Source organism: Chiroxiphia lanceolata, chromosome 3, assembly GCF_009829145.1.
Source record: "Chiroxiphia lanceolata isolate bChiLan1 chromosome 3, bChiLan1.pri, whole genome shotgun sequence".
NCBI classification, from domain to species: domain Eukaryota; kingdom Metazoa; phylum Chordata; class Aves; order Passeriformes; family Pipridae; genus Chiroxiphia; species Chiroxiphia lanceolata.
The window spans coordinates 113607056-113619088 of record NC_045639.1 but is presented as its reverse complement, the minus strand read 5'-3'; the positions used below and the strand labels follow the sequence as shown (position 1 = coordinate 113619088).

Sequence of the window (12033 nt, the reverse complement as noted above, 5' to 3'; positions counted from 1 at the left end):
AATGTGTTTCAGTTTTGGGCCCTTCATGACAAGAAAGACATTGAGGGGCTGGAGTGTGTCCAGGGAAGGCAATGGAGCTGGGGAAGGGGCTGGAGCAGCAGGAGCAGGTGAGGGAGGTGAGGGGGTTCAGCCTGAAGAAAAGAAGGCTTGGGGAGACCTTCTTCCTCTCTGCAACTCCCTGATAGGAGGGTGGAGCCAGCTGTGGGTTAGTCTCTTCTCCCAGGGAACAAAGTAACACTTGTTATAATATTTATATAATATTACTTCCTATTATATTAAATTTACAGACTTTGTTCTTGCTGATGGAAAAAACCCTAAAAATTCCATAGTGGATGAAAATGATGATGGGGTGTGTGACATTTTAAAATAAAAGCAAGGAGAGAATAGAATGGAGGTTGTAATTCTCAAGAAACCTGGTTTGAGTAATATTAGGGGCTCAATAGGGAAGATCCCATGGGAAGTGTGCAGCCTTTCTTGAGTGACATCGTGCTCGTTTTGATATTAAAGGTCACAGGTAAGAAAAGTAACAGTTCAGGGAATCCAACAAAAACAACCAAAGGGGTTGGTCATGTGTGTTCCCTGTCACCTCCTTTCAAGTTGTGTCCCTAATACTTTCCCTGGTCTTGTCCCTGCTGCGTGGGATTGAGAAGAGGAGCCACAGCTCTGGCCCTGACCCTTGTTTTGAGTTGAGTGACCTGACACAGAGCCTGCTCATTGCTACTGTCATGCCTCACCCACCAACCAGCCCATCTGTCCTGCCATGGGCTTGGTCCCACACCAGGAGCTTGAGTGCAGTGTCAGATCCTGCACGCAGGACTTCCCTGGCACCTTATTTTATATAATCCTAGAATGATCTGTGTTGGAAAGGACCTTAAAGCTCATCTAGTCTAACTGTCCCCATCCAATGGGCAGGGACACCTTCCATTATCCAAACCCTGTCCAACCTGGCCTGGAACACTTCCAGGGATGGGGCAGCCACAGCTTCTCTGGGCAACTTTTGTCAGGGCTTCACCACCCTCACAGACAAGAATTTCTTCTTAATATCTAACCTAACCCTTCCCTCTGGCAGTGGGAAGCCTTTCTGCCTTGTCCTGTCCCTCCAAGCCCTTGTTGAAAGTCTCTCTTCAACTTTCTTGGAGCCCTTTTAAGCACTGGATGGGGCTCTAAGGTCTCCCTGGAGCCTTCTCCAGGATGAACAACCCTAGATTTCCCACCCTGTCTCCATAGCAGAGGTGCTTCAGCCCTTAGAGCATCTTCATGGGCCTTGTCACATTGTACCTTAGTATTGTATTTCTCAAACCCCTAGTCCACCTCCTCTCTGCAGGGTTACTGATTCTAGAAATCAACCCTGCTATTTATCTCCCTGCTGCAGGACAGATGAACACAGACTGCAGGGATTAGGAGTGAATTCCCCACACCAGCACCATCAGCATCACGTAAGCCCTGCCTCCCACTCATCCCACAGCTCTGACCAAATCATGACGAAGGTTCAGGGGGTGACAGCCGAAAACGAGGTTTGCCCTTGACCTGTGGAGGGAGCCCAGAGGTGCCACTGGTCCCCTCTGAGGTCCCACAGCTGTAACACAGAGCTGTGGTCACTGTTGTGCTGGAGCAACATTCCCATGCAGAGGTTTCCACTGGTGGTACCTGTGGCACACCTGGCAGCCACATTTCCCCTCAAATTTTGGTGTTTTCCATTCACATCTCTTGGCTGTGGTCTGCACTTGGCCATGAATCTTGCTGGTGTGATAAAGCCCTGTGAGAAAACCCTGCCCAGAGTAACTCCTGCGTGGATGTGATCAGTCAGAGCTCTAAACCAGAAGGTGATCTTGTGGTGTCACACATCAGAAGGGTAAAATCTGGGGTGGCCAGACAGGCAGGAACAAGCTGCTGGAGGTACAAACCCTGCCCTGTGCTGCAGCCACCTCACCCTGAAATATTCATTCAATCCTGACATCCAGAGCTTTCAGAGGCTGCAGTCCCAACCCTTTGCTGCTGCAGGCTATAGAAGGTCCTCTGAGCAACCTCATCTGGTGAAAGATATCCCTGCTCCTGGCAGAGGCTTGGAATGAGGTGAGCTTTAAGGTCCCTTCCAACCTAAACTATTCTGTGATTCTGTAGTTCAAGCCCAACCTGAAATGAGGCATTTCTTATGCCTGCAGTGCTGTGAAAACTTGAATCCTGCAGTGCAAACAGTGGGGTTTTCCTTATAGTAACTCAAGAGTAGAAGGATTCTTTTAAGTGAAATTAAAATTTTATGGTTTATTTCCAAGTTCCAATCCCTGCTCCAAGGCTACGATGTGTGGGAATGAACAGCTTTTTGAGATAACTATATATTCCTAATTTCAGGAAGAAATTCTTCCCTGTGGGGTTGGTGAGGCCCTGGCACAGGTTGTCCAGAGAAGCTGTGGCTACCCCATCCCTGGAAGTCTTCCAGGGCAGGTTGGATGGGTCTTGGAGTAACCTGGGATAATGGAAGGTGTCCCTGCCCAAGGCAGGAGGGTGGAACTAGATGATCTTTAAGGTCCCGTCCAACCTAGACCATTCTGTGATTCCATGAATAGGAGTATTTTCCCTCCCTTCTAATGATTTGTATTCGGTGACCCCTTTCAATCAAATTTTCAGTGAACTTCAATAAAAGGCAAGTTAAATCATAGGAAATTTTGGGTCAAAGAGGGAATCCCTGCTGAATGTACAGGCTGCTGAAGGCACAAGTTGTGAGTGGAAAGTGGTGATGGGGGCTCATAACCTGGTGTTTGGCGTGACAACGTCATTGCTTCATCACAGGTAAGTTTCCACTTAACCCTGTTTCTGCACAATCCAACCCATTTTTCAAGGCAATGCCCTTTCCTTTCACGATGAGCATTCAGGGGAAAAAAAGGAGGTCAGATTCTGGGTAAAAAAGGTGGATTTCTGGTAATTCTCCCCTCTTTTGGTCTTCGATGCTCAGTGTCGCATCTCAGTAGATGTGCTGGTGGATACATAGAACAGTCAGAATAGGAACATGTGTCACAGGATTTGTATTACTTCAGGTAAACATAGTAACCTGAAATGTGAAAAATTTATGTGAGAAGAGTCTCCGGTCTCTGAGCTGAGAGTTGATTCAGACCACAAAATCATGACAACATCCTGCAGTGATGTAAAGCATCAGTTGATGGAGATTTCTGCTGGTATTATTCTAACCAGACTAGTCCCTTCTCACTGGAAAATTACACAGATTTGTAAGAGGATTCTGATTTTCTGTAGGACCAAAAATGTCATGAATCTGTTGATTTCCTGGAGGACTGAAAATGAATTGGGGTAAAGAGTCCTACACTTCAGTCCTCTGCTTCTAGCTGGGCTACATGGCTTTGGGAAACCTTTCTCTCAGGGCTTTTCTCCGCAGAAAAGCTGATTAAAGTGGTTGTATAGGCCTTTTTTCTGCCATAAAAATAGCTTTTACTCCCAAAGAAACCTACTGGTGCTCCTGGGGAAACAGCAGGTGCACTGGTCTTTCTCCTCCAGTTTGCGGCTGATCCTTTCTGGATCACAGGGTGCAGAGTCCTGTTTCTACTTTTATTTTCATGCCTTTCTCCCCCAACTATAAAATGGGGATTACGTGATAAAGAGTGATTAAATTTTCCATGAACAATAAGGAGTGGAGGAACCAGGTGGAGGAACCCCAGTAACACAGTGCCAATGAAGCCCCTGATCCAACTCTTCCAGAGAGGTCCAAGGGGGATGGTCAACCTCAGTACACATCTGAGTCCCCCCAGAAAAGTTAATGTGGGAGGCCTTCCCCACATCACCTTGCTGGCTATGGGATTATGGGACTTGTTATGGTGTGCTGGGAAGAGTATTTGGGACTGTGCAAGACTTACAGGGTGTATAGAGGAAGGAGCAAAGCTGGGGAAAGCAAAGGATGAAGGTGGATCAGTGAGGAACGTGTGTGTATGTGAGCATTAAGTCAGTGTGGAAATGCTAAAGACATCAAGCTGGACGTGTTCTGGGTATTGGAGTAGCCACAAATCTGGGCAGGATGCCAGACCAGAGACTAGAGGGTCTGCAAATTGGCTACTGGGAATACTGGGAGGTCTAGACCAGCTACTGGGGAGATTGTGGGATCTGGGAGTTGGCTGCTGGTAAGGAGCAGCCACTGGTGGGTGTTTGTGTTGGTGCATGAAGGAATGGGGGACTGGGGGACCCAGGGGTACCTGCTGGAGAGATCCAGTGGTGGGGTCACTGTCCCTGGAGGTGTTTAAGGAAAGACTGGGCATGGAACTTTGTGGCATGGTCTAGCTGACATGGTGATGATAGGGCATTGGTTGGACTTGATGGTCTCAGAGGTCTTTCCCAACCTAACAGATTCTGTGCTTTCATGTATATGTATATACACACACACATATACACATTGACTCCATATGAGTTTACTCCAATGCTACCACAGGGAGTCCTACGCTCCCAGTTACCCCCACACCTCACCCCTCACCATTGCTGTGCCATCACTGTCTACAGCCCCTGTGCTGGTGGGGGTGGTACAGCCCTTTCAGACACTTTAAAATGAGAAAAAACTGTTTAAAAATTTTCACCAGCCCCTGTGGCACTCAGGAGAGTTAGGTAGAATGCAGTGCAGTATGGCCATGGGGCAGGTCACACAGAATCACAGAATCATTTAGGTTGGAAAAGAGTTCTCAGATCATCGAGTTCAGCCTTTGACCAATTCCCACCTTGTCAACCACACCAGAGCACTGAGTGCCATGTCCAGTCTTTCCTTGAACACCCCCAGAGATGGGGACTCCACCACTTCCCTGGGAAGCCCATTCCACTGTCTAATTACCCTTTTTGAGAAGAAATTCTTCCTAATGTACAACCTAAACTTCCCCTGGCATAGCTTGAGACTATGTCCTCTTGTCCTGTCACATATTGCCTGGGAGCAGAGCCTGACCCACACCTGGCTACACTCTCCTGTCAGGGAGTTGTAGAGAGCGAGAAGGTCCCCCCTGAGCCTCCTTTTCTCCAGGCTGAGCCCCTCTAGCTCCCTCAACTGCCCTTGGTGCTCCAGCCCCTTCCCCAACTCCATTCCCCACCATGAATGTCAAGGAGTCCATCCAGGAGAAATGCTACTCCAAGGTCCACCCAGTTGGCAAGGCCAGAGAAGGGACAGGAAAGCAGCATTCTGACAGCATAGCTTGGGCAGGCACTGGGATTCAAGGCTGACCTGGAATGGGGGCCCTGCTGATGGTGGTTGAGGCCATCAGGGGTGATCAGTGCCCTCAGGGCCCTTACAGGGCCTTTCAAAGAGAGCAGAGCTTTTTGTGGAGCTCTCCAGAGCATGTCAACACGGAAACTCGGAAGTGAAAGAGAGAGACATCCCAGGTCCTGATGCTCTGAGTTCTCCCAGGAGGAATTCCCTGTGGTTCCTATTTTTCCCCTGCTCCGTCCTTGCAAGACAGAGGGAACCCCAAGACCAGGTGAGGATAAATTGTGCAGCTGGGGCCAAGGGAGGTTAAATGGTGAAGTCCCACGTGCTGTCCTCATTTTGAAAGCCTTGCTGGGTGCCTGGCTTTGCAGCTTGCTCATCTCTACCGTCTGGTTTGTGTGAGGCACATGGAAGTGCATCCACACACGTGTTTGTGGTGAAAGAACATTATTATTAGAAAGAGGGGGTGGGTGGCAGTAAAAAAAAGCTGCCTGAACAAATTTTTTTTGCTCTTTTTCTTTCCTTATCTCTTTATCTGCCTGAAGAAATAGTATTGGTTAATTTGGGATTCTGGTGATAGTGTCTGCCCTCCCCTTTTTGGGGGTAGATGGAAGGAAGTGGGCTAGGAAATGAAATATTCAGCTCAACCTCAGGTCAGGTAAGGCAGCTGTGCTGCAATGGAAAGGGTGGTAGTGGCTGAACTTTGCTATAAAAAGGAGATCACAACTGTCTTTGAGACACAAGCAGGTGGAAGGGGCCTCAGAGAAGGAGAACTCTCGTGCCTTGTCACCCTGCCCAAAGCAGCAGAGAGGTTGCCATGGCTTTTTCCAACTACACTGCTGTGGTAAGTACTTACATTTAATATAAGGGTTAAGAAATATTTTCTGCAAGAGAGAAAGCAGAGTACAGGTCCTGTGATTTCTACAAGAAACCCTTTTGGTCCTGGTGGGAGCTGAATGAGATGCTGATGCAGCTGTGTTTGGTGCTTGAGTGACAAGGATGTAGTGGACTATTTATGCTTTATTTATCTCTTAGTTATCAGCACTTGGGGGAGACAGTCCTTTTCTCAGACAACATGCTATAAAAATTGCTGAAATTTCACTGTGAATGTCTATGAATTTAAATTTCAACCTGGGCAGCATTTGCAGCACAATCAGCTCCTGTGATTTCCTTAAAACCTCTTCATTTATTTTGTCTTCTTTTTAGGAGTTGGATTTGATGATCCTTGTGGGTCCCTTCCAACTCAGGATATTCTATGACTCTGTGAGTCACTAAAGCTCTGTCTACTGGAGATGGCCTGAGAATCTCAGATTTCCTTGGGAAAAGGGTTATTTCCAGCAGATGAGGGTGGCCAGTCTTTACTGTCCTGAGAAATTGCATTTCTTCCTGGATTTCTAAGGCATAAGGTCAGCTCAGTCCTTACCCTCCTTTGTAGGTCATAAGACAGTGCTGTGTGACTGTGGAGGAGGACCTTTTGCAGCTTGTTTGAGGGATACTCTTCTTGGTGCAAAGCCAACTATGAATCAGAATTTAAATCAGACTTAAGCGCCTGTTCTGATGAGTTTTATTTGCGGTGCTGTGCTGTTTGTTCATGCTGGCATGTCTCACCCAAATATAAGTATGAAGGTAGTCCATTGATGCTCCAGTTAAGTCAAGACTTGGCTTTTTCTGCTCTCCTTTTCTTACCTGGACAGAACTAAGACAACTTTCTTCTCTCTCAGTTCAGATCACTGGTTTTGGTGCTGGTTCTAGCACTCACTGTGAGTTCCAGAAAGGCCAGTGCCTCTGTGAGGCTGAGTGAAGATTGCCTGAACCAAAAGGATCTCAAATTCCCCACAGCAGTGGAAGTCAACATTCGTATCAGCAAGTCACATCATGCCTTTAGGATGGTCCATGATATCAGGAACCGATCTCTCGCTCCTTGGGATTACAGGTAAACTGCTTACTTGTTATCTAAATTGTGATGTCTGTGTACAAAGAGGATTTTTTGGGGGTAAACGATGACTGTTTCTCAGCATATGCCCAGAGTCCTGTAAATATTGCAAACACTTCTTGACATATGCTGATTTTTGATGTTGTGTGAGATTTCTCTAAGACCAACTGAAGTGCAAAGGGACTTCACTGGAAAGGTTTCTAGTCATCTTGTCAGCCTGTGTCAATCACAGAACCCTTTAGGTTGGAAAATCCCTCTAAGATCATCAAGTCCAACCATTCCCCCAGCACTGCCAGAGCCACCACTAAACCATGTCCCCAAGTGTCACATCTATACAGCTTTTAAACCCCTTCAGGGATGGTGATTCCACAACTGCTCTGGGCAGCTGTGCCAGGGCTGGTCAACCCTTTTGGGGAAGAATTTTTTCCTTACATCCAATCTAAACCGCTCCTGGCACCACTTGAGGCCTTTTCCTCTTGTCATGTGTTCCTTGGAAGCAGAGTCCGACCTCTACCTGGCTCCACCCTCCTGTCGGAGAGTCAGAGAGATAGAGAAGGTCCCCCCTGAGCCTCCTTTTCTCCAGGCTGAGCCCCCCCAGCTCTCTCAGCTGCTCTTGGTGCTCCAGACCCTTCCCCAGCTCCGTTCCCTTCCCTGGACATGCTCCAGCCCCTCAGTGTCTCTCTTGTCCGAGGGACCCAGAGCTGCCCCCAGCACTGGAGGTGCCCCAGCAGTGCCAGCACAGGGATGGGCACTACCCTGGCCCTGCTGCTGCACTATTGCTGACACAGCTCAGGTTCCATTGGCCTTCTTGGCCATCTGGGCACACCTGGCTTATGTTCAGCTGCTGTCAAACAGCACTCCCAGGTCCTTTTCCAGCTTTCCAGCCAATCTGCCTCTAGGCTATAGCACTGCATGGGGTCGAAACGATGATGAAATTAATTATTCCTCTGGGAAAAAAATGATGTCAGTCCATTGTAATTCTAAATTTTCCAAACTGAAAGAAGTTTCTGAATTCTGAAATTAAAACCATGAATTGTGCAATTGCAATCAGTTCTGTATTTAACTCAGCTCCTCTCCATTCCCAATTCCCAAAGAATGATACAGCAGTATTATCCTCCGCAACATGATTCCATTTCTAGGACATAATTCTAAAAAATGTTGAGGACAGGGAAATTATTTGGCCAGGTCTCATAGTGAGGTTGCGCAGGTGAACAGTGAGGTACTTCCATGGAGATAAACAAGAAGATTCTACCAACCCTTGCTGTGCAAAGACATAAATCCCTTTTGTGTGCCCATCCCCAGGCTTGACAAGGATCCCAACCGCTTCCCCCAGGTGATTGCTGATGCCCAGTGCCGCCTCTCTGGCTGTGTGAGCCCCCTGGGGCAGGAGGACCACAGCCTCAACTCCGTCCCCATCAAGCAGGAGATCCTGGTCCTGCGGCGGGAGCTGCAGGGCTGCCGGCCCACCTACCGCCTGGAGAAGAAGGTCATCACCGTGGGCTGCACCTGCGTCACTCCAGTCATCCACCACCACTCCTAGGAGGAATTATTAGGGCAGGCCACACTGGGAAGAAGCAATATATCCTATAGACACCCCTCTGGTGAAATCCCACAGTCGCCCACCGCGAATCCCAGGAATTCAACACGACATCGCCTTTCCAAACCTGAACAAATTACCTCTTGAAATTACCTCATGATTCAGCTGTTGTTGCTTGATGGATTTTAGAATGGGAATCGCCAGTAGCTGGTGATGGAGGGGAGGGAGAGGGATGGAGAAAAAGCTTTGTTTGTGACCCCAAGCAGTGCTTTTTTGAATTTATTTGTCATTGTAGTTTTTATCAGTTTGGTGAGTCAAAGGAGTTATATTTTCAAAAGTTGTCCTTGGGCAGTAAGTTGCCTTAATGAATACATACCTACCAGCACTGCCATAAAAAATTCCTCCTCTTGCACCTTCTCCTTCCCTTACTCATCCCCTACCCCTTTCCCTTCTCTGGTTACCCCTGCTCACTAAGATATTATCTGTGTCAATCAAATATTTATAATTCTATTTATGTCTTATATTTATGACTGTATTTATGGCTTTGTGGGTGCTCAGAGTACAAAAAAAAAGGATAATTTTAATCTGTATTTATTCAATAACTTATCTGCTGAATAAAAAATAATATTTTATTTAAAAAAAGTTGTTTTGTGGTAGCTCAAAATGAAAGCAGACACAGAGAACAGGTTTGTGCTGCAGTAGCACCAAGAGATTTCAGCAAAGATCAGGCATTTTCCGGTACAGTGATATGAGTAAGAGTGAGCAGAAGAGAATTTGCAGCCTAAACAGATGAAAAGATGCAAAAAAAGAGACTGAAAGGAGTAAAGGAAGGTTCTATAGGCAACACTGGGGGAGATGGCAATGGAGCCAGGTTCTCTAGACCTTGGGGATGGTCCCTGGGGATGGTGGGAAATGAGATGGGAGATATCACATTGCAAGGCTGCAGGTGGAATTTGGGAACCTGGTTCATGAGAGCTGGGAAAGGCCTGTCCTATCGTCTTCCAGACCAGAAGTCATCCTGACAAGCACCCTTCTCCACCAGCTGGATGGCTGGCTGAGCAGGAATGCAAGGAAATACAAGGTGGCTTCATCTTGCTCATCTTTAGCCAGCTAAATAATAGGTGCTGGGATTGATGTGGTGGAAGAGGATCCCTCCCCATCAAGGGAATGAGGAATTGTACCTGCAGGGCAGGATTGTCTGCTGAGCTGGGGTGTCCTACTTTAGGAAAGGAAGAATTGCCCTTTCTCTCCCTTAGCTGCACAAGGAGCAGAGACTGAAAGGACTCACTGTTCAGGAGCTGGACTCGATGATCCTTGTTTGTCCCTTCCAACTCAGGATATTCTGTGATTATATAACTATTTATTATTTTATCAAATTGCTGCAACGTTGCTTTTTTTTGACATTACTTCATCTTTTACCCAGAGCTGAGCCAGACTCTCAGACCTCTGACTTTGATTCCTGTTGGTGGAGGCTTTAAGCCTCTATTTCCTTTTCCCCCTGCATTTAAATCAGGGCAAACCTGTGTGAATGCATTCTCGTATTTCATTTTGACTGCACAGAAACCGCTTAAAATTAGATCCACCCCGTGCAGGTAGACCCTGGGTTTCCTCCCCAGAGTAGGTCAGGTGAGTCGTTGGGTCTAAACGACTCAAGGCCAGGTTGGACTCGACCTAGAGCAAGCTCGTCTAGTGGAAAGTTTCCCTGCCCTTGGCAAGGGGGTTTGGAACTGGATGATCTTTAAGGTCTCTTCTAACCCAAACCATTCTGTGATTCTGTGATTCTATGATTCTGTGATGATTCCTTTGGTGCTTTTCTGTCGAATCAGGTGTATTCTCTGCCCTGTGGGTCGCTGGGAGCTGGTTCGACAGTCCATGGGTAACCATCTCATTCAGTTACAGGCATTTGTACTCATTTGTGGCAGCAGCTGTTTCGTTATGACCACCAAGCTCACCATGCAAACCCCTGGAGGCGTTTTCTGCTCGCTCTCGTGTATCACCAGCTCTGCTCTTACAGTAACCACTGACCAGGAAATCGTAACCTGGTTCTTGTTCCTGACCTATTTCTTTCCCTCTCAATAAACCCACCTCATGGGGTTGTCCTCACTTGTTTTTCAGAGAGAAAGCTACTCTCTGTCTCTCAGTCATAATTGCTTTGACACTGCATGTCAAAGTTCATGGCAGCTGAATGGTTGTACTCTCCTGTGCTGATACTCCTAAATATCCATCACCTTACCCTAAGAGTCATCCTACCTGGATGAATGATGAAGTATCTAATCAAGAAAATACACAAGTAGCTAATTAAGGAAGTCCCACCTGTGGGTCATGAGGTTTTTCAGCCAGAACTACCAACTGCAAACCACACACCTCTCAGGGAGGTATGTGGGGACTGTTTATAAACAGAATGAGCATCGGCGGCTGTTTCCTTCTAATGGCATCATTCTTAGAGTGCAGCTGGTTGTAAACACGAGCCTGGCTATATTTAAGGTGCTGGCTTTCATTTCAAGCAATCTATTAATTTGGGGGTTGGAACTAGAATGATCTTTGAGGTCCCTTCCAACCCAAACCATTCTGTGATTCTGTGAATCTGAGAACACGGCAAATGAGTTTGTGCTTCTTGTAAACAGCACAGTCATATCACCACCGAGAGCAAGCACAGTTCACAGCTGAGGACCAGCCTTTGCTAAAGACTCTGTTTGTTTTATAACACTTCAGCAACAGATCCAGCCCCTGGCTGTCCAGTTGGGCATCTGTGGCTCTCAGTGTGGCTTAGAGCAGCCTTCAGGGACTCGGCTGTTTCACCAGGAGGAGAAGACACATCTGTGGGTGTAATAGCAGTGCCACAGTGGTTTCTTGTAACCTGCTGGGCTAAGCAACCTCCAGTCACAGGTTGGTACCTGAGCCTCGTGGTGTTTCCTATCCCTTTCCTCTTCTGCTTGCCTCTCACTAATCTCCTTTCCGTGTCTCTTGCTCACTGCTCCCCTTGCTGTACCTGTTCTGGCAGCTTAGGCAGGGATCCTGGTATAGCAACTCCCATGGGATGCTGGTGCAGAGACCCCTGTATTAGCATGGGGGCCACAGCAGTGATCTCTGCTAGGTAGATGCCTCCTCCCTGACTCATGCTGTGACCTGTGGATGTATTGACCTGAAAGTGTGAGTCAGGCTTCTTTGGACCCCTGACCACAGGTGTGTTCAAAGGGACTATGGACCAGGACAGCCTGTTACACAGAAAATATTGCTTTTTAAAGTGTACAAAATTAAATATATAAAGAATGCAAAGGTTGCAACCCTAGAGGTTGAAACAACCCAAGAATTATTTGTGTTTGCGTTTGGTAAACCAGAAAAAAAGATTAATGGCTGGAAAACCCAGCAGTCGACATAGTTTAT

General features: G+C 47.2%; 1 protein-coding gene across 3 annotated transcripts; it reads left to right on the top strand.

The window, feature by feature from the left end:
- Positions 1–5769: 5769 nt before the first annotated feature.
- On the top strand, positions 5770–8797 carry LOC116784515 (interleukin-17F-like). Of its 3 annotated transcripts, XM_032683216.1 has the most exons (6): positions 5770–5837; positions 5924–6023; positions 6901–6939; positions 7019–7112; positions 8415–8445; positions 8536–8797. In XM_032683216.1, the coding sequence occupies exons 1-6, from the start codon at positions 5787–5789 to the stop codon at positions 8650–8652; spliced, it is 432 nt and encodes a 143-aa protein (XP_032539107.1). In that variant the 5' UTR covers positions 5770–5786; the 3' UTR covers positions 8653–8797. The 3 variants fall into 3 exon arrangements, with proteins under 3 accessions (XP_032539107.1, XP_032539104.1, XP_032539105.1); XM_032683213.1 differs by having other exon boundaries at positions 8415–8797; XM_032683214.1 differs by lacking the exon at positions 5770–5837 and having other exon boundaries at positions 5970–6023; positions 6901–7112; positions 8415–8797.
- Positions 8798–12033: the final 3236 nt, after the last annotated feature.